Raw genomic sequence first — 25852 nt, forward strand, 5'->3', positions numbered from 1 at the left:
GGCCTACCAAGGATAGAAAATAAAACTGTCAGTAGGGACAAGACAGGAGAAACACAAGAGACTATACGCCTAATAACAGTTTTAAAGATATTTACCTGAGTTGTTAGGTGGCCAACAGGGAGGGGTTGTCACAGGACCTTTCCTCAACCGCGGATGATGGACAAGCCTAGGAAAGACACAGGACATAATTCCAAGCGTACAACAACGACCAAAACTATTGATTTTAGTATAATCTTCTAAGATACTCACGATTCTCAAGTTGGGGTTATGTCACAGTAACTAACTCAAAATTATTTATCCGCTCAAAAAATCTATAGTTTTAAATCGGTCTTAGACGATGGTTTTTCATAAAACCAAACTATTTTATGGCAGATGAATCTGGATTAGCAAAATACAACTTAATTTTGCAATGCCGAGCACTGTCGTCAAGCCAAAAGCAATTCATTGACAGACAGGATGTCATCCGTCTTCCCTTATGTCATTCGATTCCAAAGCGAACATCGAAGCACGGAACCACGGTTGACTTAGTCACGTGACAAGAATCTATACAAAGACTGTGAGTCAGAAAAACATAGCGGTACACACATTTATATGTTCTCAGACATTCCTAAAACAACTCAACAGACCCATTTTGCAAAAGAACCAACTATTTTATAGGAACTACCATAGGCGTAACCAGAGGGTTTTGAAGTATTTAAATATCTTGTGAAGGTTGCATAAAAAACCGTAACAAAAGTTCTTCAAGCTCTCTATTAGTTCGTATTCTGTGTTGTCCTCCTGCTTCATCAAACACAGTCACAAAGAAGATCTTTCTTAGAATTTTTCTTTCCCAAACACATAGTCTCTCTCTTCGTTTGCCTTTGTTGTCGTCCACGTTTCTCTACCATACGTTACTACGGGTCGGATGATTATTTTATACAGTTGTATCTTCATACTTCTTGTTAGTTATTTCGATTTTATAAGGTTTTGAAGGACATAAAGACATCTGTTGCCAGCTTGTATCCTATTGTTTATTTCTTGTGATCCGTTAGTGTCTTCAGTTATTGTGATTCCAAGATACCTAACTTCTCTGAAGTGCTGAAAGTTACAGTGATCGATCGTGATGTTTTGTCCGATTCTATCTCTGCTTAAGTCATTGCGGCTCATAAACGTATATTTAATTTTACATTCATTGGTTAGGAGCCCCGATTTTCTCTGCTCATTTCTCAAATCTGACAAAAGTCTGCGTCATTCTTAACTTTGTGTTTCCTATCATATAGATATTGCCTGCAAACGGCAACGATAAATTTTGTCCTTGTCTATAAAATACTGTAGTTAGTTTTTCTATTCTTGCACTTCTGATTATGTGTTCCAGAGCTAAGTTGAAGAGTTGTGGTGAAATTGCATCTTTCTGTTTAATCCCATTGTTTATTTAAAATGTCTCCGAGTACTGTTGTCCAATTCCCACCATACATCGTAACCGTTTCATTCTTCTTCTTCATGTGCCATCTCCTCTAAGAAGGTTGGCAACCATCACGGCAATTCGCACTTTCGATACCGCTGCTCTAAAGAGATCAGCAGAAGTGCAATTAAACCAAGCTCTCAAATTGTTTAACCAGGAGATGCGTCTTCTTCCGCGACTCCTTCTACCCTGTATTCTTCCTTGCATTATCAATTGTAACAAGTTATAACGCTCGCCCCTCATAACATGTCCCAGATATTGCAGTTTTCTGACTTTAATTGTATTTAAAACCTCTTTATCTTTTCCCATTCTTCTCAACACCTCGATATTCGTGACTCTATCCACCCAACTTATTCTTAATATTCTTCTGTAGGCCCATAACTCGAAGGCTTCTAATCTGTCCGAAACATCCTTCTTTAATGTCCAAGCCTCCAACCCATAGAATAATACGGAGAACACGTAGCATCTCAGAAGTCTTATCTTTAAAGAAATTGTAATGTCCCTGCTACAGAGTACTTTTTTTAGTTTGTTGAAAGCATTTCTTGCCTGTCCTATTCTTGCTTTAATCTCTTCTGTGTACTCATTAGTTTCATTAATTATTGTACCCAAATATTTATATTTTTCAACCTTTTTAATTTGTTCTCCATGTATTGTTATGCTTTCTTGGCGCTGTTGAACTTTTGTGATTACCATAAATTGTGTCTTTTTTGTGTTTAGGGACAGTCCGTTTTCTTGGCTGACTTCTACCACTCTGTCAACCATTTGTTGTAAATCCTCAAGACATTCGGCTAATAAAATAGTGTCGTCGGCAAACCGTATATTATTGATTGGTCGACCATTTACTTTTATTCCCGTGGTTAGGTCTTCTAGTGCTTCCTGGATTATTTCCTCTGAATACAAATTGAACAAAGTAGGAGACAGGACACAGCCTTGTCTGACGCCCCTCTCAATACGTATTTCATTTGAAAAGGCGTTGTTCTCTTTTACCACAGCGATCTGATTATAATAGATAGCACTAATGATCCTGATGTCCCTCATATCTAAGTTTTTCTTTTCAAGTAATTCGATAAGGCGTTTATGTCTGACCTTATCGAAGGCTTTGTTGTAATCCAAGAAACACGTATACACTGGCTGATTAACATCCATGCACCTTTGCACAAGTACATTTACAGCGAACAGGGCTTCCCTCGTTCCCATTGCATTTCTAAATCCAAATTGCGTGTCGCTTATGTCCTGCTCAAGTTTGTTATGTATTCTCCGGTGTATAATTTTTAAAAATATTTTGAGTGTATGACTCATTAAACTTATTATCCGGTGGTCTTGGCATTCTTTTGCATTTGGTTTTTTTGGCAGTGTTATGAACGTTGACAGCAGCCAATCTCTGGGAATGATTCCTGTACTGTATATTGTATTAAATAAGTCGACCAATATTCCAATTTGCTGGTCCTCTATTAACCGTATTATGTCTACAGGTATTTGGTCAGGACCTGTTGCCTTGTTGTTCTTTGTTCGCTTTATCGCCTCTAGTACCTCATCTTCTGTTATGTCTGGGCCGTTGTCGAACTTTTCCTGCTCTAGTACTATTTCAGTCCGTTCGTCTTTAAATAGCTCTTGAATATATTCCTGCCATCTTTTAAGCCTTTCACCGACGTCTATAATTATTTTTCCGTTTTTATCCAGCAGTATGTTTGATTTTTTCTTAATATTAGTGCCTGTTATTTCACTAATTTTCTTATGAAGGTTTAAGTTATCATGTTTCTCTACCAACTGTTCAATCTCTGCGCATCTGTCACTATACCATCTTTCCTTTGCCTCTCTGATCTTTCTCCTTATTTCTGTGTGTATAATACACAATAATAACCGTTTCATACATATCCGTATAAAATTGACTAGTCTTTTTATATATATTTTTAGATGGACAGATACATTTGTGCATTATTTTAAATAGGTATCAACTTCGTGAAAACCCAAATAGCGATAATTTTTTCCACAAGCCGAAAGCGTTAAATACCTTGGAATGCACCTGGACAAAACTTTGACATGGAGAACCCATATATGGAAAAAGCGCCAACAGTTAAACTTAAAATTTCGTAAACATTATTGGATCCTGGGCAGAATATCGGAGTTGTCTCTACATAACAAACTGTTGGTATACAATGTAATACTCAAACCGGTCTGGACCTATGGAATCCAGCTATGAGGTACAGCAGTAAAATCCAACATATCCATAATGGAAAGATTACAATCTAAAGTGTTACGCTCTATAACAGACGCCCTATGATTCGTGTCAAACAAAGACATTTATTGTGATCGAGAAGTACCTACGATTAGTGAAGTGATAATTCAGTGCAGTGTTCAGTACATAAAACGCCTAGAAAGCCATCCAAATGCCCTGGCAATAAACTTGCTTGATAATAGTCAACAAACTCACAGACTAAAACATAAAAATCCACTGGACCTTATAAATAAGTTTGATAACTCACCGTAATTGTGTTTATATTTTAGATATATGTATTTTTTGTAAAGGAGAAATGTATGTTTGTATGTACCATATTATCGGAATGTCATGTTTGTTCCATACTAGAGGTCCAGTCATAGGACTGACCTCTCTAACGTCAATTTTCCTTTTTTACTTCAAACCCCAAAGGCGCTTATTGTTAGAATGTTTATAACTTACAGATTGCTGAATAAATGTTTTAAAAAAAAGTGATAATTTGCCGATAATTAATCATGAGATAAGAAAATTGTTGAAATTAATAAAACAATCAACTTCCCGTTGAGGCGGATCTTGTCAAATTTTTGTACATTTTGATAAAGTAAGGCATCAATCTTACAGGACGATTCGACCATTATTTAAATATTTTGTTTAATCATACTTTATTTAACAATCAGAATATTATACATCCTATAAGTTAAACTGTTGATTTGGGAGCTGGGCTACTCATAGGCATGAAGGGATTCCTTCCAATGAAGGAGCCGTAGGTTGTCTTCCTGTCAGCTGGCCATAGTCTCTTTAACCTTCGGGAAATTGGTGGTTATACTAGCGGCTGTAAGAATGCGTTGGGATGTGTTTCCATTTTCTCGTGGTGTTTGATGAACCTGTGATTACATATACCATTTAAATGACAACAGCGACGAACCATTTAAATTTAATAATTAAAAATTTGTTTCATTTCGTTAAAACAAACTAATACCTCTCAGTTTCAACATTTATGTCTTTGTTTTTATGGGGGCTTAAAAATGATATATCTTTCAAAATACAAACTTTTCAGAAATAGGAAGGACGAAGTAGTTTTCAATCCTAATAGAAATTATTAATATTGAAAATATTAAAAATATTACTAAAAGATTTTTAAATTGAAAACTTATTGGTACACTTTCCTGGTGACACCTCCAAGACTTCTACAATTTGCAAGTCAAATGGATGCTGCAGTGAAGACGAGAGGGAAGGAATTCTACACTATGCAATTCACATCCCCCGTCTGCAGCTGGTATAGTTCCAACGGAAAAATGCACCTAGTTACTCTACGGAGTAATACGACTATAAAATAAAAATGTCTACCATTTTTATTCAGTTCCAATGCGAAGGCAAAACAATCTTACTTTTCAATTAGAATACGGAGTGCAGTCCAGTCCCTTGAATCGCGATTTTCGGCTCTTATTGGAGCCTTCATCGGAAGGAACGTAGGCACTGTTCTCCATATTTTAACTGATTCGTATCGAGAGGTTTTGCCACCCATTGCAACTAGTTTTCAATCCTAATAGTAAATTATTAATATTGAAAATATTAAAAATATTACTAAAATATTTTTAAACTGAAAACTTATTGGTACACTTTCCTGGTGATACCTCCAAGACTTCTACAATTTGCAAGTCAAATGGATGCTGCAGTGAAGAGGATAGGAAAGGAATTCTACACTATGCAATTCACATCCCCCGTCTGCAGCTGGTATAGTTCCAACGGAAAAATGCACCTAGTTACTCTACGGAGTAATACGACTATAAAATAAAAATGTATACCATTTTTATTCAGTTGCAATGCGAAGGTAAAACAATCTTACTTTTCAATTAGAATACGGAGTGCAGTCCAGTCCCTTGAATCGCGATTTTCGGCTCTTATTGGAGCCTTCATCGGAAGGAACGTAGGTACTGTTCTCCATATTTTAACTGATTCGTATCGAGGTTTTCCTACCCATTGCAACTGAAGTGATGATAGTAGGTGGCTAGCGCCATCTGGCATTGAAAGACGAAGTAGTTTTCAATCCTAATAGTAAATTGTTAATATTGAAAATATTAAAAATATTACTAAATTATTTTTAAATTGAAAACTTATTGGTACACTTTCCTGGTGACACTCCCAAGACTTCTACAATTTGCAAGTCAAATGGATGCTGCAGTGAAGACGAGAGGGAAGGAATTCTACACTATGCAATTCACATCCCCCGTCTGCAGCTGGTATAGTTCCAACGGAAAAATACACCTAGTTACTCTACGGAGTAATACGACTATAAAATAAAAATGTATACCATTTTTATTCAGTTGCAATGCGAAGGCAAAACATTCTTACTTTTCAATTAGAATACGGAGTGCAGTCCAGTCCCTTGAATCGCGATTTTCGGCTCTTATTGGAGCCTTCATCGGAAGGAACGTAGGCACTGTTCTCCATATTTTAACTGATTCGTATCGAGGTTTTCCTACCCATTGCAACTGAAGTGATGATAGTAGGTGGCTAGCGCCATCTGGCATTGAAAGACGAAGTAGTTTTCAATCCTAATAGTAAATTGTTAATATTGAAAATATTAAAAATATTACTAAATTATTTTTAAATTGAAAACTTATTGGTACACTTTCCTGGTGACACTCCCAAGACTTCTACAATTTGCAAGTCAAATGGATGCTGCAGTGAAGACGAGAGGGAAGGAATTCTACACTATGCAATTCACATCCCCCGTCTGCAGCTGGTATAGTTCCAACGGAAAAATACACCTAGTTACTCTACGGAGTAATACGACTATAAAATAAAAATGTATACCATTTTTATTCAGTTGCAATGCGAAGGCAAAACATTCTTACTTTTCAATTAGAATACGGAGTGCAGTCCAGTCCCTTGAATCGCGATTTTCGGCTCTTATTGGAGCCTTCATCGGAAGGAACGTAGGCACTGTTCTCCATATTTTAACTGATTCGTATCGAGGTTTTCCTACCCATTGCAACTGAAGTGATGATAGTAGGTGGCTAGCGCCATCTGGCATTGAAAGACGAAGTAGTTTTCAATCCTAATAGTAAATTATTAATATTGAAAATATTAAAAATATTACTAAAATATTTTTAAATTGAAAACTTATTGGTACACTTTCCTGGTGATACCTCCAAGACTTCTACAATTTGCAAGTCAAATGGATGCTGCGGTGAAGAGGATAGGAAAGGAATTCTACACTATGCAATTCACATCCCCCGTCTGCAGCTGGTATAGTTCCAACGGAAAAATGCACCTAGTTACTCTACGGAGTAATACGACTATAAAATAAAAATGTATACCATTTTTATTCAGTTGCAATGCGAAGGTAAAACAATCTTACTTTTCAATTAGAATACGGAGTGCAGTCCAGTCCCTTGAATCGCGATTTTCGGCTCTTATTGGAGCCTTCATCGGAAGGAACGTAGGCACTGTTCTCCATATTTTAACTGATTCGTATCGAGGTTTTCCTACCCATTGCAACTGAAGTGATGATAGTAGGTGGCTAGCGCCATCTGGCATTGAAAGACGAAGTAGTTTTCAATCCTAATAGTAAATTGTTAATATTGAAAACATTAAAAATATTACTAAATTATTTTTAAATTGAAAACTTATTGGTACACTTTCCTGGTGACACTCCCAAGACTTCTACAATTTGCAAGTCAAATGGATGCTGCAGTGAAGACGAGAGGGAAGGAATTCTACACTATGCAATTCACATCCCCCGTCTGCAGCTGGTATAGTTCCAACGGAAAAATACACCTAGTTACTCTACGGAGTAATACGACTATAAAATAAAAATGTATACCATTTTTATTCAGTTGCAATGCGAAGGCAAAACATTCTTACTTTTCAATTAGAATACGGAGTGCAGTCCAGTCCCTTGAATCGCGATTTTCGGCTCTTATTGGAGCCTTCATCGGAAGGAACGTAGGCACTGTTCTCCATATTTTAACTGATTCCTATCGAGAGGTTTTCCCACCCATTGCAACTGAAGTGATGATAGTAGGTGCCTAGCGCCATCTGGCATTGAAAGACGAAGTAGTTTTCAATCCTAATAGTAAATTATTAATATTGAAAATATTAAAAATATTACTAAAATATTTTTAAATTGAAAACTTATTGGTACACTTTCCTGGTGACACCTCCAAGACTTCTACAATTTGCAAGTCAAATGGATGCTGCAGTGAAGACGATAGGAAAGGAATTCTACACTATGCAATTCACATCCCCCGTCTGCAGCTGGTATAGTTCCAACGGAAAAATGCACCTAGTTACTCTACGGAGTAATACGACTATAAAATAAAAATGTATACCATTTTTATTCAGTTGCAATGCGAAGGCAAAACATTCTTACTTTTCAATTAGAATACGGAGTGCAGTCCAGTCCCTTGAATCGCGATTTTCGGCTCTTATTGGAGCCTTCATCGGAAGGAACGTAGGCACTGTTCTCCATATTTTAACTGATTCGTATCGAGGTTTTCCTACCCATTGCAACTGAAGTGATGATAGTAGGTGGCTAGCGCCATCTGGCATTGAAAGACGAAGTAGTTTTCAATCCTAATAGTAAATTGTTAATATTGAAAATATTAAAAATATTACTAAAAGATTTTTAAATTGAAAACTTATTGGTACACTTTCCTGGTGACACCTCCAAGACTTCTACAATTTGCAAGTCAAATGGATGCTGCAGTGAAGACGATAGGAAAGGAATTCTACACTATGCAATTCACATCCCCCGTCTGCAGCTGGTATAGTTCCAACGGAAAAATGCACCTAGTTACTCTACGGAGTAATACGACTATAAAATAAAAATGTATACCATTTTTATTCAGTTGCAATGCGAAGGCAAAACATTCTTACTTTTCAATTAGAATACGGAGTGCAGTCCAGTCCCTTGAATCGCGATTTTCGCCTCTTATTGGAGCCTTCATCGGAAGGAACGTAGGCACTGTTCTCCATATTTTAACTGATTCGTATCGAGGTTTTCCTACCCATTGCAACTGAAGTGATGATAGTAGGTGGCTAGCGCCATCTGGCATTGAAAGACGAAGTAGTTTTCAATCCTAATAGTAAATTGTTAATATTGAAAATATTAAAAATATTACTAAATTATTTTTAAATTGAAAACTTATTGGTACACTTTCCTGGTGACACTCCCAAGACTTCTACAATTTGCAAGTCAAATGGATGCTGCAGTGAAGACGAGAGGGAAGGAATTCTACACTATGCAATTCACATCCCCCGTCTGCAGCTGGTATAGTTCCAACGGAAAAATACACCTAGTTACTCTACGGAGTAATACGACTATAAAATAAAAATGTATACCATTTTTATTCAGTTGCAATGCGAAGGCAAAACATTCTTACTTTTCAATTAGAATACGGAGTGCAGTCCAGTCCCTTGAATCGCGATTTTCGGCTCTTATTGGAGCCTTCATCGGAAGGAACGTAGGCACTGTTCTCCATATTTTAACTGATTCCTATCGAGAGGTTTTCCCACCCATTGCAACTGAAGTGATGATAGTAGGTGGCTAGCGCCATCTGGCATTGAAAGACGAAGTAGTTTTCAATCCTAATAGTAAATTATTAATATTGAAAATATTAAAAATATTACTAAAAGATTTTTAAATTGAAAACTTATTGGTACACTTTCCTGGTGACACCTCCAAGACTTCTACAATTTGCAAGTCAAATGGATGCTGCAGTGAAGACGATAGGAAAGGAATTCTACACTATGCAATTCACATCCCCCGCCTGCAGCTGGTATAGTTCCAACGGAAAAATGCACCTAGTTACTCTACGGAGTAATACGACTATAAAATAAAAATGTATACCATTTTTATTCAGTTGCAATGCGAAGGTAAAACAATCTTACTTTTCAATTAGAATACGGAGTGCAGTCCAGTCCCTTGAATCGCGATTTTCGGCTCTTATTGGAGCCTTCATCGGAAGGAACGTAGGCACTGTTCTCCATATTTTAACTGATTCGTATCGAGAGGTTTTCCTACCCATTGCAACTGAAGTGATGATAGTAGGTGGCTAGCGCCATCTGGCATTGAAAGACGAAGTAGTTTTCAATCCTAATAGTAAATTGTTAATATTGAAAATATTAAAAATATTCCTAAATGATTTTTAAATTGAAAACTTATTGGTACACTTTCCTGGTGACACCTCCAAGACTTCTACAATTTGCAAGTCAAATGGATGCTGCAGTGAAGACGAGAGGGAAGGAATTCTACACTATGCAATTCACATCCCCCGTCTGCAGCTGGTATAGTTCCAACGAAAAAATGCACCTAGTTACTCTACGGAGTAATACGACTATAAACTAAAAATGTATACCATTTTTATTCAGTTGCAATGCGAAGGCAAAACATTCTTACTTTTCAATTAGAATACGGAGTGCAGTCCAGTCCCTTGAATCGCGATTTTCGGCTCTTATTGGAGCCTTCATCGGAAGGAATGTAGGCACTGTTCTCCATATTTTAACTGATTCCTATCGAGAGGTTTTCCCACCCATTGCAACTGAAGTGATGATAGTAGGTGGCTAGCGCCATCTGGCATTGAAAGACGAAGTAGTTTTCAATCCTAATAGTAAATTATTAATATTGAAAATATTAAAAATATTACTAAAAGATTTTTAAATTGAAAACTTATTGGTACACTTTCCTGGTGACACCTCCAAGACTTCTACAATTTGCAAGTCAAATGGATGCTGCAGTGAAGACGATAGGAAAGGAATTCTACACTATGCAATTCACATCCCCCGTCTGCAGCTGGTATAGTTCCAACGGAAAAATGCACCTAGGTACTCTACGGAGTAATACGACTATAAAATAAAAATGTATACCATTTTTATTCAGTTGCAATGCGAAGGTAAAACAATCTTACTTTTCAATTAGAATACGGAGTGCAGTCCAGTCCCTTGAATCGCGATTTTCGGCTCTTATTGGAGCCTTCATCGGAAGGAACGTAGGCACTGTTCTCCATATTTTAACTGATTCGTATCGAGAGGTTTTCCTACCCATTGCAACTGAAGTGATGATAGTAGGTGGCTAGCGCCATCTGGCATTGAAAGACGAAGTAGTTTTCAATCCTAATAGTAAATTGTTAATATTGAATATATTAAAAATATTACTAAATGATTTTTAAATTGAAAACTTATTGGTACACTTTCCTGGTGGCACCTCCAAGACTTCTACAATTTGCAAGTCAAATGGATGCTGCAGTGAAGACGAGAGGGAAGGAATTCTACACTATGCAATTCACATCCCCCGTCTGCAGCTGGTATAGTTCCAACGGAAAAATGCACCTAGTTACTCTACGGAGTAATACGACTATAAAATAAAAATGTATACCATTTTTATTCAGTTGCAATGCGAAGGCAAAACATTCTTACTTTTCAATTAGAATACGGAGTGCAGTCCAGTCCCTTGAATCGCGATTTTCGGCTCTTATTGGAGCCTTCATCGGAAGGAACGTAGGCACTGTTCTCCATATTTTAACTGATTCCTATCGAGAGGTTTTCCCACCCATTGCAACTGAAGTGATGATAGTAGGTGGCTAGCGCCATCTGGCATTGAAAGACGAAGTAGTTTTCAATCCTAATAATAAATTATTAATATTGAAAATATTAAAAATATTACTAAAAGATTTTTAAATTGAAAACTTATTGGTACACTTTCCTGGTGACACCTCCAAGACTTCTACAATTTGCAAGTCAAATGGATGCTGCAGTGAAGACGAGAGGGAAGGAATTCTACACTATGCAATTCACATCCCCCGTCTGCAGCTGGTATAGTTCCAACGGAAAAATGCACCTAGTTACTCTACGGAGTAATACGACTATAAAATAAAAATGTATACCATTTTTATTCAGTTGCAATGCGAAGGCAAAACAATCTTACTTTTCAATTAGAATACGGAGTGCAGTCCAGTCCCTTGAATCGCGATTTGCGGCTCTTACTGGAGCCTTCATCGGAAGGAACGTAGGCACTCTTCTCCATATTTTAACTGATTCGTATCGAGAGGTTTTCCCACCCATTGCAACTGAAGTGATGATGAAAATGGTATACATTTTTATTTTCAGAAATAATAATAAAAAAGATACCATATTTCGACATTCTTCTTCTTCATGTACCATCTCCTTTCAGAACGTTGGCTACCATCATAGCTCTCTTAATTCTATTCACTGCCACCCTAAATAGCATGCTTGTATCAACACCATACCAATCTCGCAAGTTCTTCAACCACGAGGTTCTTCTTCGCCCTGGACTTCGTTTGCCTGGACCTCTCATTACATATTCGAAATACTCCAGCTTTCTCTGCTTGATGCTTTTTATGATCTCAGTAGTCTTGCTGAGACGTTCGAGTATTGTGAAGTTTCAAATCTTCTCCACCCAGGAAACTTTTAAAATTCTTCTATAGCACCATATTTCGAAAGCCTCCAGGCGATTTAGATCGATTTTATTCACAGTCCAGGACTCGACACTGTAAAATAAGACCGATAACACGTAGCAGCGAAGTAGGCGGATCCTCAATGCCAATTTTAGGTTTCTGTTACATAACACCTTGGAAATCCTTCTAAAAGCGGCTCTAGCCTGCTCTATCCTAGATCTAATTTCGCCGTGACTTTCTGCTGCCGTGACTTTCTAATTTCGTATATAATGTATCACGGATAAAAAAGGAAGTAAGTAGGTAATTTAGTCTAACAGTAAATGGCCTAGTCCACCTAGGGCTTTCTTCCAAATATGTATTTTTTCGTTCAACAGCTGCCGTCTAAAAATAATTTTAGGCTTTTTCCGCAGTATTACTATATACCAAGTGTATAGTGTTATAAACTGTATCAATAAACGGGAATTCCGTTTAAAATACAAACACATGATCCTCCTGTAGGCTAGCAACGTTATCTTTTTTTAAGCAAAACTATAAATATATGAGTGATGCAGTTATCAAAAATTGGAAGTTAATTTCATACGAGAACAAACTTAATCAAAATGGTAAAACAAATTATGATGGTATTGCTTACGATCTTATTCAAATTGAAGATGAATAGTGCGGGATCTGTCAATTATGCGATAAATAAAGGTATGTAACATTTTTTACTTAATTTACGAAAAACATTTTAACTAAGCATTTTTTCGGGAATTACCAACCTATAATTTTATACTAAATAATGACCTACCTAGTAATACATACCTAGAAATCAAACCTTTTAGTAAAAAAAAAGAATGTGTGTGTACTTTGTACGCACGTAAGAAGATATTCTTCTATTATATAATAGGTAATTTAAACGAAGTAACTATACTTAAAAGGTTATTTGTACTTGTTTTATTTAAAAATCAAACTAACTTTCTTATCTACCACTTTCAAAAAAGAAGAATATCTTCAAAAATTATATAATAATATACTTACAATCATAAAATATATATAAAAAAATAAAATAATAATAACTTGCTTGGGGCTCGAACCCACTTCACGTCTACCGCGCCGTACGAAAGTTGACGCCATTTCAAACTGCACCAAACTCTCGTATACGTCATGTGGGAATATACACAAACTAAACGTTTACACCATAAATTTATATGAATTTAATAAAATTATTAGTTTGATTTTTGTCGAAATAAAATACAACAAAATATAGAGTAAGAAAACGATATATGAGATGAAGATTTGTAGAAAGTTTGTTCGCAATCAGATTATGTAAATTAAAACATTGCCTACTAATAGGTAACTACATTATTTTGTTTACATTTTCCAAATAGATAGGTATTGAAACTATTAGGTATTTCCAACTGAAACATTTAGAATTACGTACCTGCGGCTTTTCAAAACTATTTAAAAAGTCACTATAATTATAAATTTGATTTTATTTCTGTCCACACATCAATAAAAACTAATATTATACAATATTTTTGTTTACCGATAACTTCCATATTGAACAATTATTGACAGATCATTTCAAAATTTCAACACCCAATCAGAGCCCGTATAACCACTAATACCATACTGTCGGTGTGCGCATGCGCGGGAATCAATCAAATTTTACCCTCAATCGATTAGCCGCTAAAGAAGAATATCTTCAAAAACTTTCAGAATCCTTAACTGTAATTAGGCCGTACACTATATTTATTTAAGGAGAAAGGCGCAAAATGTAGCCTATCAAAATTTTCAATGTGTTTTAAATGCATTGATTTTTTTCGAATCTTGAAAAAACTAATAAATATTTTTAAAAAAATTAAACGCAGAATGAAAGATTATATTATTACCGAGGGCCGAAAGTCCCTTAGAATAAATAAAAACTTTCTTTTAAATAAAATATCTGCAATTAAAAATCACACCAAATTTTCTATTTTATTATTTTATTCTATTAAAATAAATAATACAGAAGAGGACCTTCGGCCCTCAGTAATAATATAATCTTTCATTCTGCATTAAAATTTTTCAGTTTTTTCAAATTTTTGTCAATTAGAATGTTTATTGATTTAGATACGGGTGTAGCACAAGCTATAGTTCCAGCAGTTAAACTTGAGCAGAAAGGAAATACTTTATATTACTTTGCATATACAATGGAGGTAAGTAATTTATTCCTATTTCTTCTCTTGACAATTTGTTTATTCTTAACAATTTTTGAATCAACAATAAACAAATCCACAGTTTCAAAATATCACGATATTCCGGCAGAATAGTGATAGTGTGACGTCAACACATAGCAAGAAAGGAACACCAAGGAAAGGATTAGTACCTACACGAAGAAAAAGAATAATTCAAAAATCTTGACGTCGTTGTTATTTATCTTCTATTTTCTCCTTATAAGACAATGTAAGGAATATAGGTCTTTAGGAAGCATAATATCAGAAGAAGGAACTACAAAAAAAGACATATAGCATAGAATACAGCAAGGAAGGAAAACAACTCGTATTTGAAATGGTCTACTATGGTCTAACAAGGTGAATCTAGAAGCAAAATTAACAATCTACAGAACAATTGTGGAACCTATTATAACTTATGGAGCAGAGTGTTGGCAATTCAGAGGAAAGGAAAGAAAAAATATAGAATTAGCGGAATTACTTACGTAGAGCATGCAGGGTATCTAGATTAGAACATGTACCAAATGAGGAAATAAGACGACGGACAAAGAGTGTATATTCCACGGTTGACGATATAGAAACCAAGAAATTGCTATGGTATGGTCATGTCATGAGGATGTCAGAGGAAAGATTGCCAAAAGAGCATTAAATTACACACCCATTAATAGAAGAAGAAGGGGAAGGCCTACAGAAACATGAAAGAAAGGCATAGAACAGTCTATGGCAGATAGAGCTATAGAAGAAAATGAATGGGTGGATAGAAAACGATGGCGAGCGAAATGTGGGATGCGGAGGAGACCGTAGGAACCCCAATGCTTATAATATATTTTCTCCTTATTCTTCTTTATGTGTAAACGTGACTCCAGTAAGTTATCGTTCCATCGTTTTCGTGGTATTCCCACTAACTGTCTTCCTATTGGGAACCATCTCTCGCCGTCTTTACTGCTCTGTTTTTTGGCATTCCGCTTATGTGGTCATTCTATTCTACAGGACTCAGCTTTCTTACTCAGCTATTAATGTTCTCTTACTTGTATCTCCGTCATGTATCTGTACCTCTAGCTTTATTCCATAGTGTCTTATCATAGACTTCTGCCGCGTATGTCATTGTTGGTCTGATGACAGTTTCGTAAATTCTGCCTTTCCATTATTTTCCGATATATTTATTTCTCCATATTGTGTCATTCAGATTCAGGCAACCTGCGGCTCTGTTCGCTCTATTCACTTGATCTTCCACTTCTGTTTCGAGTTTTCCTTAGCTGGATAGTGTGATGCCTGGATATTTAAACTCCATGATTAATTCTATTATCTGACCCTCCAGCTCTAATTTACATCTGAGTAAATTTGATTGTTATTTTTTTTTTCGTAACAGTTTACACTATTATTATTGGGTTTGGAATACAGTTTCCATCTTCTAGTTTCTTCAAAATTTTCTTCGTGAAATCTATCGAAAGGTTTTTTTCCTGGAAGCCGTCTGTTGTGAACCGGTTGTACTGAAGCCACTTGGCTTATTGTACATCTTTCATTCGTTTATGAAACCCATTCCTGAATTCTGGAACCCTGTACCAGCTTGTACAGGTCTAGTGCGTGGGTGCCATATATATTTGGAGTCACTTCGATGTCTCCGAAAAGTGTTTGCTGCCTTTGATCCAATGCCTCACAGTCATGCAAAATATGGTTGACTGTTTCAGGTTCTCTGTTACAGAGTCTACAGCGTAAGTTTCCATGAACAGCTCCATTGTATGCAGGTGACCCTAACTGGCGCATGTCCAGTGAGAAAACCTGTTATGACTGAGCTGATTCCTGCTTGTTTTGATGATGGCATCTTGCCATGCATTTGACCGGGTACACTCTCCCAGTGTAAGTTGTGTTGGCATCGGATCCAGGCTTTTTTCGTTCGCGGACGGTACTTTTTGGCACTCCCACGGCCGGTTCTAGACCCAAGTATTTTGTAGCTGATGCTCTCTTGGCAAGTGCATCAGCTCTCTCATTGCCGTATATGCCCCGATGACCTGGAACCCATACCAGTATAACACTGTTATGTTGCGCCAGTCTGTCAAGTTCTTATTGTTATATGTAAAGGAGGGAGATCCAGTAGTGCCTCCATACCATTGATGCATATGCAATTGACGGTTTTTACAACCATGTTATAAGTCCAATATACCATGTCTGGTCTCAAACCCCACATTTTTCCATGAGTACGTCTGGCTACCATTAACGTAATTACCGCTCTCTTCGTAATTCTTTCTATCTGCTGATTCCAAGTAAGTCTAGAGTCTAATATTATCCCGAGATACTTTACTTCACTCACCAGATTTAAATGTAGACCATTTAGACTTAGAGGGCCCGATTCCTCTTTTCTCCTTTTAGTAAATTTTATGATTTTTGACTTTTGAGAACTGATGTTAAGCTCTACATTTGAAGTCCATTCTGTAACTACGGTCAGAGCCTGTTGCATTCGATCTCTGACTGTACCATTAAATTTTCCGTGGGCTAAGATGACTAGGTCATCAGCATAGCCAGGACAATAGCGGAAGGTTGAACAGCAACATAATACTGTGACACCGCCTTCCTGGAAGACTTCCCATACTTACGCGGTTCTGCTATTCCCATACGCAGTAGCAGAAGAAGACGAATTCTTTGGTCATGGAATCAACTTTAATAAAACAAAAGTAATGATATTAGCAGATAACAGTTAACACAAGTTGGGATCAGGCGAAGGAAATACGTATTAGAATAGAAAAAGCAAGAGCGTCGTTTATTAGCATGAAGCTAATTTTCTCCTCTAACAGCTTCACCCTACCTCTTAAAATCCGACTTCTGCAATGTTATTTATTCTCGGTTTTGTTATATGGAATGGAGGCGTGAACAATGATCACAACATTGATGAAAAAAGTAGAGGCATTCGAAATGTGGGCTTACCGACGTATATTACGTATATCCTGGACCTAGCACGTGACCAACGAGGAGGTACTAGGCCGGATAGGTAAAGAGAGAGAGAGAGAGGTAGGAATATTTATAAAGGAAAAAAAGCTGGAATTCTTGGTTCACGTTATAATGTGATCTTTTGAATGTGTTCAAAAAAGTTGTTGAAACATTTTTTTTGTCCCAAAAATTTTGCCCGGCATTCTTCAGATTTGTGGGACATTTTTAAAAACGAAGCCGCAAAGAAACCGAATCAGATTTTTTTCATATGCCTCACACCATGGAATTAACCCTTAAGTACTAACATCTTAAATCAATGGCGCAAACACTAACTAACCGCCTGACAGACGGGTTTCACATTTTACTGGTTATTTTTCTTTTGTTAAATATTATAATGCAAAAAAATATTTCGATGACTTACTGAAAGTATTACTTATCTAAAAAACACAGTAATTGATCTAGTTTTTCTGTATTTATTAAAATACAAAACATTATAACAAGAATGGAAGGATTGTCTGTGCGACTTTTTATTCCTGAAAAAAAAGTGTGATAAAAATGAAACAAATTAAAGAATCTTGATAAAAATTTATAATCGAGTTAAACAAAGAGTAATAAACATAAAAATAAAAAAAAATTTAAAAAATATTAAAACAAAAAAAAACTGACAGGCACTAAAATTTGTACAGTGTAGCAATGGTAGTCAGTGGCAACATTTTCATCGCAAATTGATCCCACTTCGCTTACGTCGTCTTCTACCTCATCAAGTCATTTCAAAAGAGTTTCCTCATAGTCTTTATCCCCTTATTTGAACTTTTTGACGAACTGGGGCACATTATGTTTAATGACGAACTGGGCACAAACACTAACACCCCGTCTATTAGACGGAAATCACACTTTGAGTCTAAATATCTTTCGAATAACAACCTGCAGCAAATTGCCGAATTCAATACTAGTAAATAACAACCCAACTTGAAAAGTCATAAACGGATGACCTTCAAATTTTTCTAGGAACGGAAATATCCCACTTTCAACAAACGATGCCGTCTGAGAGACGGTGTGTTAGTAATTAAGGGTTAAATATCTATTTTAAATTGTGAGATAACATAAAATAACCATACTATTTTTTTAGGGTAGTTGGTTCCAAGCAATGGAATTTTGCAAAGGACTTAATATGGATTTAGTTAGTATAGAAACGGAGGAAGAAAACAATTTCCTTTTTGATCAGATGACAGAATTCTGTAAGTGATAGACTAAATACCAATGGTTTAAAATATTGTAACGGTTTGAGACGTTACGGAATCATTTTTGAACTCTTTAATTATTTTTATAATTATTTTCTCTTGATCTCTTAATTAATTTCTCTAATTTGCGCGTAATTAACTATTTGTAATTATTATCTTTCATATTTAAAATTTCTTGCAACGATGCCACACCTAATTATGTGTGGTATCACTGGTTGATGTGTAATGTACGCCACCTAGCGGAAAATATGATTTCGTGTTCCGGGTCTTAATTTTGAGGAAGAGAGAAATTTAGCGTCACTTTTGGTTAGGAGATTGACAAGAGTTGTGTGTGGCAAATTTAGGTCAAGTTTGGAAGTTAGACCTCGTTTTATAGTCAGAAAATATGTGAATTTCGAAATCTGGATCACCAAATATATTCAGAAGTATTTGGGAAGAATAAGTAATCCATCCAATGGGGTTTTCTGCATAAAGTCATCGCGCCACATGCCACTCATATGAAAACTTAAAAACATCTCAAAAACACCGAGAGGCCAATCTACAACCATAAGTCGCTTGGGAGTATGTCATTGGGGACAAACTTTTGGAGTGTTCCAGCTCCATTTTCGTCTTAACACTTTAGTCTATAGGAGGCATGATTTGGCACCATCCTGGTACTAATTTTCGGGGATGCAGCAGCAACCTTTAGGAGTCGTTTGGGTTTGTTTGGGAACAATTATATTTTGTGATTTTAGTAACTATTGTGTTTTTATATCTCAGACATTTGGTTGATGCAATATAATTATTAATTACTTCTTTTAAGATTTAGCTTAATTTTTTATATAACATATTGAAATATTAGTGTATTTAGTTCCCAAACTATTGTATCGACGGTAAGTTCTTGTGCACAAGGAATAAGCCAAATATTAGTATTTTCATACTTCGGCTTCTCAACGTAGAGGCCACCTCACTCTCTCTTCATTTTTTTTTTGTTCCATTAGTTTTCTTTCCTTTTTCTCACTTCTGTTGGAGTTTATCGTTCTCTTTACTTTCACTTCAACAGAAGTTCTCCTTTTTGTTACATCGGCAGCCCACCGTGGTGCCATCCTTTTAGGGTTCTAAGACAGTAGCTCTTTTAATCCATTTCTTTTTTTTTATGTGAATTTTCTGTATTATTAGTTTTGATATCTTTGTATACATGTTATTTTTGATTTATTTTTGTCTTTAATTTTTTATTAATACTAAACAGTCAGACTTATACTGCTTCTTTGTTTTTGATTAGTTTATTTTCGATACGTCACTTTTACTTTTAGTTATACAGCTCACATGTTAGTTTGAATTTTGCATTTTTATTGGAAACCTATTTATGTATTTAAACTGAGTATACATAACTGACATTATGTTCTATTTTTATAAATTTTTATTTCTCCTACTATTGGTAGTATGTTTGCACGTACAATTAATCGTTGAATATATGCATACATGTTTTTTCTAGTATGGTTATATTTTACACCTAACTAGAAATTTTTTGAGATTTTGAGGCATTAAATTGCGAAAATCTTCTTTTTAAACGAAATTGAACATTATTATGTAATAAAACAAAACGCCGGACGGAAAGGCCGCCCGAGAACTTTATCGTACCGATCTATTATCGTTATCGTACTGGATACTGGCATTCTTTAAAAATGCAAATTGACTCGTTATTTTGATATTTTAGACACACCCTGTGTACTTGAAAATATTTTATGGTTCTACGCATCATCAATTCCTGCATTTGAGAAAATGTTCGATGCCATATTTCGGGGACACAATATAGATGTATAGATTATTGCATAAATCGATAGAATATTATAGTCATACTTTCTTTTCAAATTAGTTCATTTTTCTGAGAAATTAATAGTTTACAATATTTGCATGTCATTCTATTTCTATTACGCCAGTCAATGCGCGAGATTAAGAACAAGATATTACCTCCGAATTCCATCCCACTGCATGGATTTTAATGAAATTTTTGGAGTAGCCCAATCTCTTGATTCAAAGTCTATCCTATATACTATGGCGCTTTTATCATGGGGGCGGTTCCCACCATTTCTCGGGGGTGGAACATTTTTATTTTCGAATTACATGGAGTAAAAGGAAGGATTTTTAAGAACATTAAAAAATGCATTCTATAATTTGATCACATTTTTTACAAAAACCATTCATTTTAAACCCGTTCAACTTTTTGAAAATAGAAATAACACTATATGAAAAGGTATTGCAGAAGAAAAACAATGCATTTAAACTCTAGTGGATGAGGGGTTAAATGTATGTACTTTTGATTTTTCCTTAAAGTACATTAGTCATACATTTTTTTGCAACATATCTCGCTTAGTTTGAATGTAAGCGGCATTTAATGGTGCTCGTTTTAAAGGCTTTTTTAAACACTACAAAAGGCGTTGGTAGCATTATACACCTAAAACCTACCGTTCCTCTGTTATTTCAAGTTGAATACACCAATTTGAGCATGCACCAAAAAACAAACTCTTTTCACCTACCATATCTCTTTTTGTATTATAAATAGAACATTTACGAAGGAACGAATCTCTTTGTTATTTATAACCTAAAAAATGTTTTATATAGTGTTTTTAGTTCGATGCATAGTTTTTAAGGTATTCACAAAAAACCGTCCGAAAAGGTGTCATTTTTCAATGAAAATGGCCAATTTTCAATTACGCATAACTCAAAAATTATTGAGTTCTCAAAAAAAGTATAGACCAGTTTTTGCTTAGAAATAGGTTCTCTAGCCACTCCCGTGCTTATTTTGACCACCAAATTTTGCACCCTCTTGAAGAGGTGGGAACCGCCCCAAGATAAAAAGCGCCATAGTATATAGGGCAGATTTTGTTTCTTGAGCTATTCCCTACTTATTGTGAAAATATCAAGTACATCGATGTAGTAGGATGGAATTCGGAGGCAAATACCCTCATTGACTGCCCTATAATAATGCTCTGCTATGATCGCGTGAGAGAGGACACACAAGATTATAACAAAATTTCTATTTACTGTAACTTTTCGAGTTTTTGAGCTACAGCAACGAGTTTTATGTGATTGGAAAAGTAATTTTGCATTCTTTCAAAATATTTTAAAAATATACAGAGGTTATCTAAAAAATTGACATTTTTTTTTATTTCCGGTTCAATTGGAAGCCACATTTTAAGTAAAATTTATTGTAATAATAAATAATAAAGTATATACGTCTGCAAAATTTCAAATTTTAGTTTTTATTACAAAGGAAGTTACGGGTACTCGATTATTTTTTTATGGAAACTTCATAACTCCTCTCGTATGGGGAGTTAAGAAATCTGACTAATGTCATTCAATTTACCGATAGGATTTTAAAAATATATCAAAAAATAAACAAATTCCTTTGGAGCCATTTCTGAGAAAGTCTAGTTCAAAGTTATGTCAAATTTTGACCCCTTAAATATAGGCAACCCATAACTTTTTCTGAAAATCGATAATATTCTTCTTATAGCTCCATCTTAGGCTATATAATGCCTTTTTCAAATTAAACTTATCTTAAAAAAGTTTTTAGATAGGTAGGGAAATGTGTCGGGTGGGCGGTCGGCCATGTTGGCTGCCATTTTGAATTTGGAAACGTCAAATTCCGTATTTCTATTTACCTATCGATGAGCTAACTTTGAGTTAAATTTCATTCGTTTCGGTCAAAATTTGCAAAAATGGGCGACGGTGCGACACACGTACGTACATAGGTACGTACATACGTACGTACATACGTACGTACATACTTCCGACATGTTTTTTTATTTGCTTTTTAGACTCAGGGGGACTCAAAACGTCGAAAAAAAGTGAAATCTGAAAAAAAAATTTTTGCAAGATCCTATAACTTTATCTATTATATGTACTACACTACGTATATAGTACGATAAAGTAAAAATGTGCAATTTCCTTACCTTCCTGGCATTCCTTACTTATATTCGTCTTAATGCCTATTTTTATTTTCAGTTGGTGACACAGACGAATATCGGTTTTGGACATCAGGAACTACATTGGCTTACAACAAATTGGTATGGATGGGAACCGGCCGTCCAATTGTGTATGGTAATTGGTATCCAGGTGAACCTAATAACTCAGGAAATGACGAAAAATGTATCGAGATTGCCTATTCCAAGAAAGGTCTTCAATGGAATGACGTTAATCAAATTAGGAGACGGCATGCTCTTTGTGAGGCCAAAATTACGAAATCAGTGACAGATATGGTTTCAAAGTTGTGTTCGACTAGTACAAGTGTTAAAAATAATAATTGAAATAAATCAATTGTTAAATAAAAACAATATACCTAATAAATAATATTTAGCGCGTCGAGCCTGGTAGGCTCATGGCTTGATTAACCATTCTCCTTCATCCATTCTTGCCCAATACTTTTCCTCCAATTTGTGAAGTTGAGTCTTTTTAGATCCTCTTCTACAGATTCTTAAGTTACTATAGGCCTAATAACCGTTCTATATATTCCTAATTTGACACCTCTTGATATGGATTTATTTTTTTATAACCTATTTAATGCAATAAACTACTTGTTCGCTTTTATTAGTTTATTTTGGATTTCTTCTTCTATATTTGGTTTTCGTGTTATGATTGTTCCTAGATATTCGAACCTCCCAACTTCCTCGAATCTATATTATGTATTATATTATTATTTGTTTGCACTGTTTAATAATTTCCTCTTACTAGTCGAGGAAATGAAACTGAAAAAATGGCAAAACCTCGCAATTTTTTCGTCCAACATCGATTTGTACAAAAATTTGGGATTAGGCTGATTTCATCCTCTAGTTCATTTTCTATATTGAGCCGTTGTACACTTTTGGTTTTTTAAGGGTAAAAACTACCCCTAATTCTAAAAAATTATAAAATAACATTTTAAACTTTAATATTGACATTTTGTGCTTATTAGTTACATAATGATTGTTTTATTCTTTAAGATATACTATCATAATATGTCAACCCTTAAAACCACCCTTGTTGGATCTCTATATAAAAAATTTACTTATCCTTAAAGAATAATTTCGGCTTGTATCAATTTAAATAAAAATTTGGGATTAGGATCATCTCACCCTGTAAGATCTCTCTCATATTCTGTATCATGTTTAAGGAGGTTGATTATTTTTAGGGATGTAAACTGCCCCTTATTGTCAAAAATTATATAAAAACTTGTATTGTAAACTTTAATATAAGTAAAATTTGGTAAAATTTAATAATAATAAATAATATAATAAAATAAAATAATATTTGGGTAAAATTTGATTGGTGAAATAATGATTGTTTTATGCTTTAGGATATAATATCATAGTATTTCAACCCTTAATAACATTACAATTTTTATAAGTAGATAATTTAATAGATCGATACAGAAAAAAAAGTAGAATTAAAGAATTACAAAAACATTTATTTACACAAAAATACGAATTTACAAATATGTACCGGGTGTCCCAATAAGAATGGCTCTCGGCTATATCTCAGTAACCGTTTATAATACAGCTTTGAGAAAGATATCTTTATAACAAAAGTTGCCTCGGGAAAAGCCTGGAAATTATTTTCATAATTGTAGGTCCACCGCTAGAGGGCGTAATTGAATATCAAAAATTAAAAAATCAAAATTTTACAAAATTTACATAATGAAAGGGCATTGGAAATCCAATCATCGTATTCTTCATAAAATTCTGCGCATATTTGGTTTCACAAGTTTAAGTCTACCTTTGTAAATAAGAGCTAGGGGTGAGTGGGAACTTTCTTATGAAAAAATGACTGTAAGTCCGGTTCTGCTAAATCGAATTTTGCATACTTGGTGTTGTTAAAAACAGCTCTTTTTCGTCAATGTAAGAGTCTTATGTTCAAAATAGCCTATAGTCTGTTCGCTAAACTCAGACACAACTGGCTACATATTTTAGTCAATAATTCTTTTGTTTTCTGCCAATTTTGCAAAAATTGGCGAAATTACTAACTATTTAGTGATTATTAACTATTTAGTAATTATTTTTTGCCAATTTTACTAAAATTGGCAAAATTACCGACTAAAATATCTAGAAAGTTGCGTCTGAGTTTAGCGAACGGACTATAATAAGTTATATACCAGCTAGTAGGCGTTATTTAATTATTTTCGGAAATCCAGTTTTCTTTGCAAAATATTAAATACAAGTATGCAAGTATGTATCTTGTATTACAAAATTAGATCAAATTAGCAACATAATACCGAAAACCGCATGTCGATACCTTTTTTCTATCTCGAGATATCTTAAGAAACGTGTAAATTTTAAACAACTGTCACCGGTAAACGAAGTTAAGGAAAAGTAGTGTGCTATGGAAAAAAACAAAGAAACATTTTCCAGCTGTAAACGTATATAAATAATTAAAATAACAATAAAAGAAACAACACTATACAATATAACAAAGAAATAAAAGCAACTACTTACTTAGTGACGACCTAAATGTTCAAATTGTTGCCCATCATTTTCGATGCAAGCATTTACTCTTTCAAGGGTAGATTGAACAGCAGTCTCAATTTCTGCTTTCGCAATGCTTTGAATGGCGTTTCGTATTCTCTAGATTCTAGATCATGTTTTCTCGAGTAGTGAGCCTAACGGCAAAAACAAGATCTTTAATCCGTCCCTATAAATAAATGTCTAAAACAGTTAAATCTGTTGCTATTCAATCTACTCTTGAAAGAGTAAATGCCTGCATCGTAAATGATGAGCAACAATTTGAACATTTAGGCAGTCACTAAGACTAAGTAAGTAGTTGCTTTTATTTCTTTGTTATATTTTATAGTGTTGTTTGTCTTATTGTTGTTTTTATTAATGATATACGTTTACATCTGGAAAATGTTTATTTGTTTTTTCCATAGCACACTATTTTTATTTAACCTCGTTTACCGTTGACAGTAACAGTTATGTTTAAAATTTACACATTTCTTAAGATATCTCGAGATAGAAAAAAAGTATCGACATGCGGTTTTCTGTATTATGTTGCTAATTTGGTCTAATTTTGTAATACAGGATTAAAAATTCATACTTGTATTTAATATTTTCCAAAGAAAACTAGATTTCTGAAAATAATTAAATAACGCCTCCTAGCTTGCATATTACTTATTAGGCTATTCCGAAAATAAAACACTTACATTGACGAAAAAGAGCTGTTTTCAACAATACCAAGTACGCAAAATTCGATTTAGCAGAACTGGAATTTCAACCATTTTTTCATAAGAAGGTTCCCACTCACCCCCACCTCTTATTTGCAAAGGTAGACTTAAACTTGTAAAATCAAATATGTGCAGAATTTTATGAAAAATACGATGATTGGATTTGCAGTGCCCTTTCAATAGGCAAATTTTATAAAATTTAGATTTTTTAATTTTTGATATTTAATTACGCCCTCTGAATTTGAAT

The 25852-nt window shown here is 34.8% G+C and overlaps 1 protein-coding gene across 1 annotated transcript; it reads left to right on the top strand.

Moving 5' to 3' along the window:
- Positions 1 to 12611: 12611 nt before the first annotated feature.
- LOC114332412 (perlucin-like) lies at positions 12612 to 23000 on the top strand. The gene is made up of 4 exons (XM_028282211.2): positions 12612 to 12766; positions 14168 to 14253; positions 18320 to 18428; positions 22419 to 23000. The coding sequence occupies exons 1-4, from the start codon at positions 12676 to 12678 to the stop codon at positions 22718 to 22720; spliced, it is 588 nt and encodes a 195-aa protein (XP_028138012.1). The 5' UTR covers positions 12612 to 12675; the 3' UTR covers positions 22721 to 23000.
- Positions 23001 to 25852: the final 2852 nt, after the last annotated feature.

Source organism: Diabrotica virgifera, chromosome 9 (assembly GCF_917563875.1).
Source record: "Diabrotica virgifera virgifera chromosome 9, PGI_DIABVI_V3a".
Classification (NCBI taxonomy): domain Eukaryota; kingdom Metazoa; phylum Arthropoda; class Insecta; order Coleoptera; family Chrysomelidae; genus Diabrotica; species Diabrotica virgifera.

What these genes read in the sequence shown, in the direction of transcription:
- LOC114332412 (XM_028282211.2), top strand. Translation starts at nt 12,676, where the DNA reads ATGGTAAAACAAATTATGATGGTATTGCTTACGATCTTATTCAAATTG. An exon ending in CAATTATGCGATAAATAAAG is followed by an intron (nt 12,767 to 14,167) that starts GTATGTAACATT and finishes TTATTGATTTAG; the next exon opens with ATACGGGTGTAGCACAAGCT. An exon ending in ACTTTGCATATACAATGGAG is followed by an intron (nt 14,254 to 18,319) that starts GTAAGTAATTTA and finishes CTATTTTTTTAG; the next exon opens with GGTAGTTGGTTCCAAGCAAT.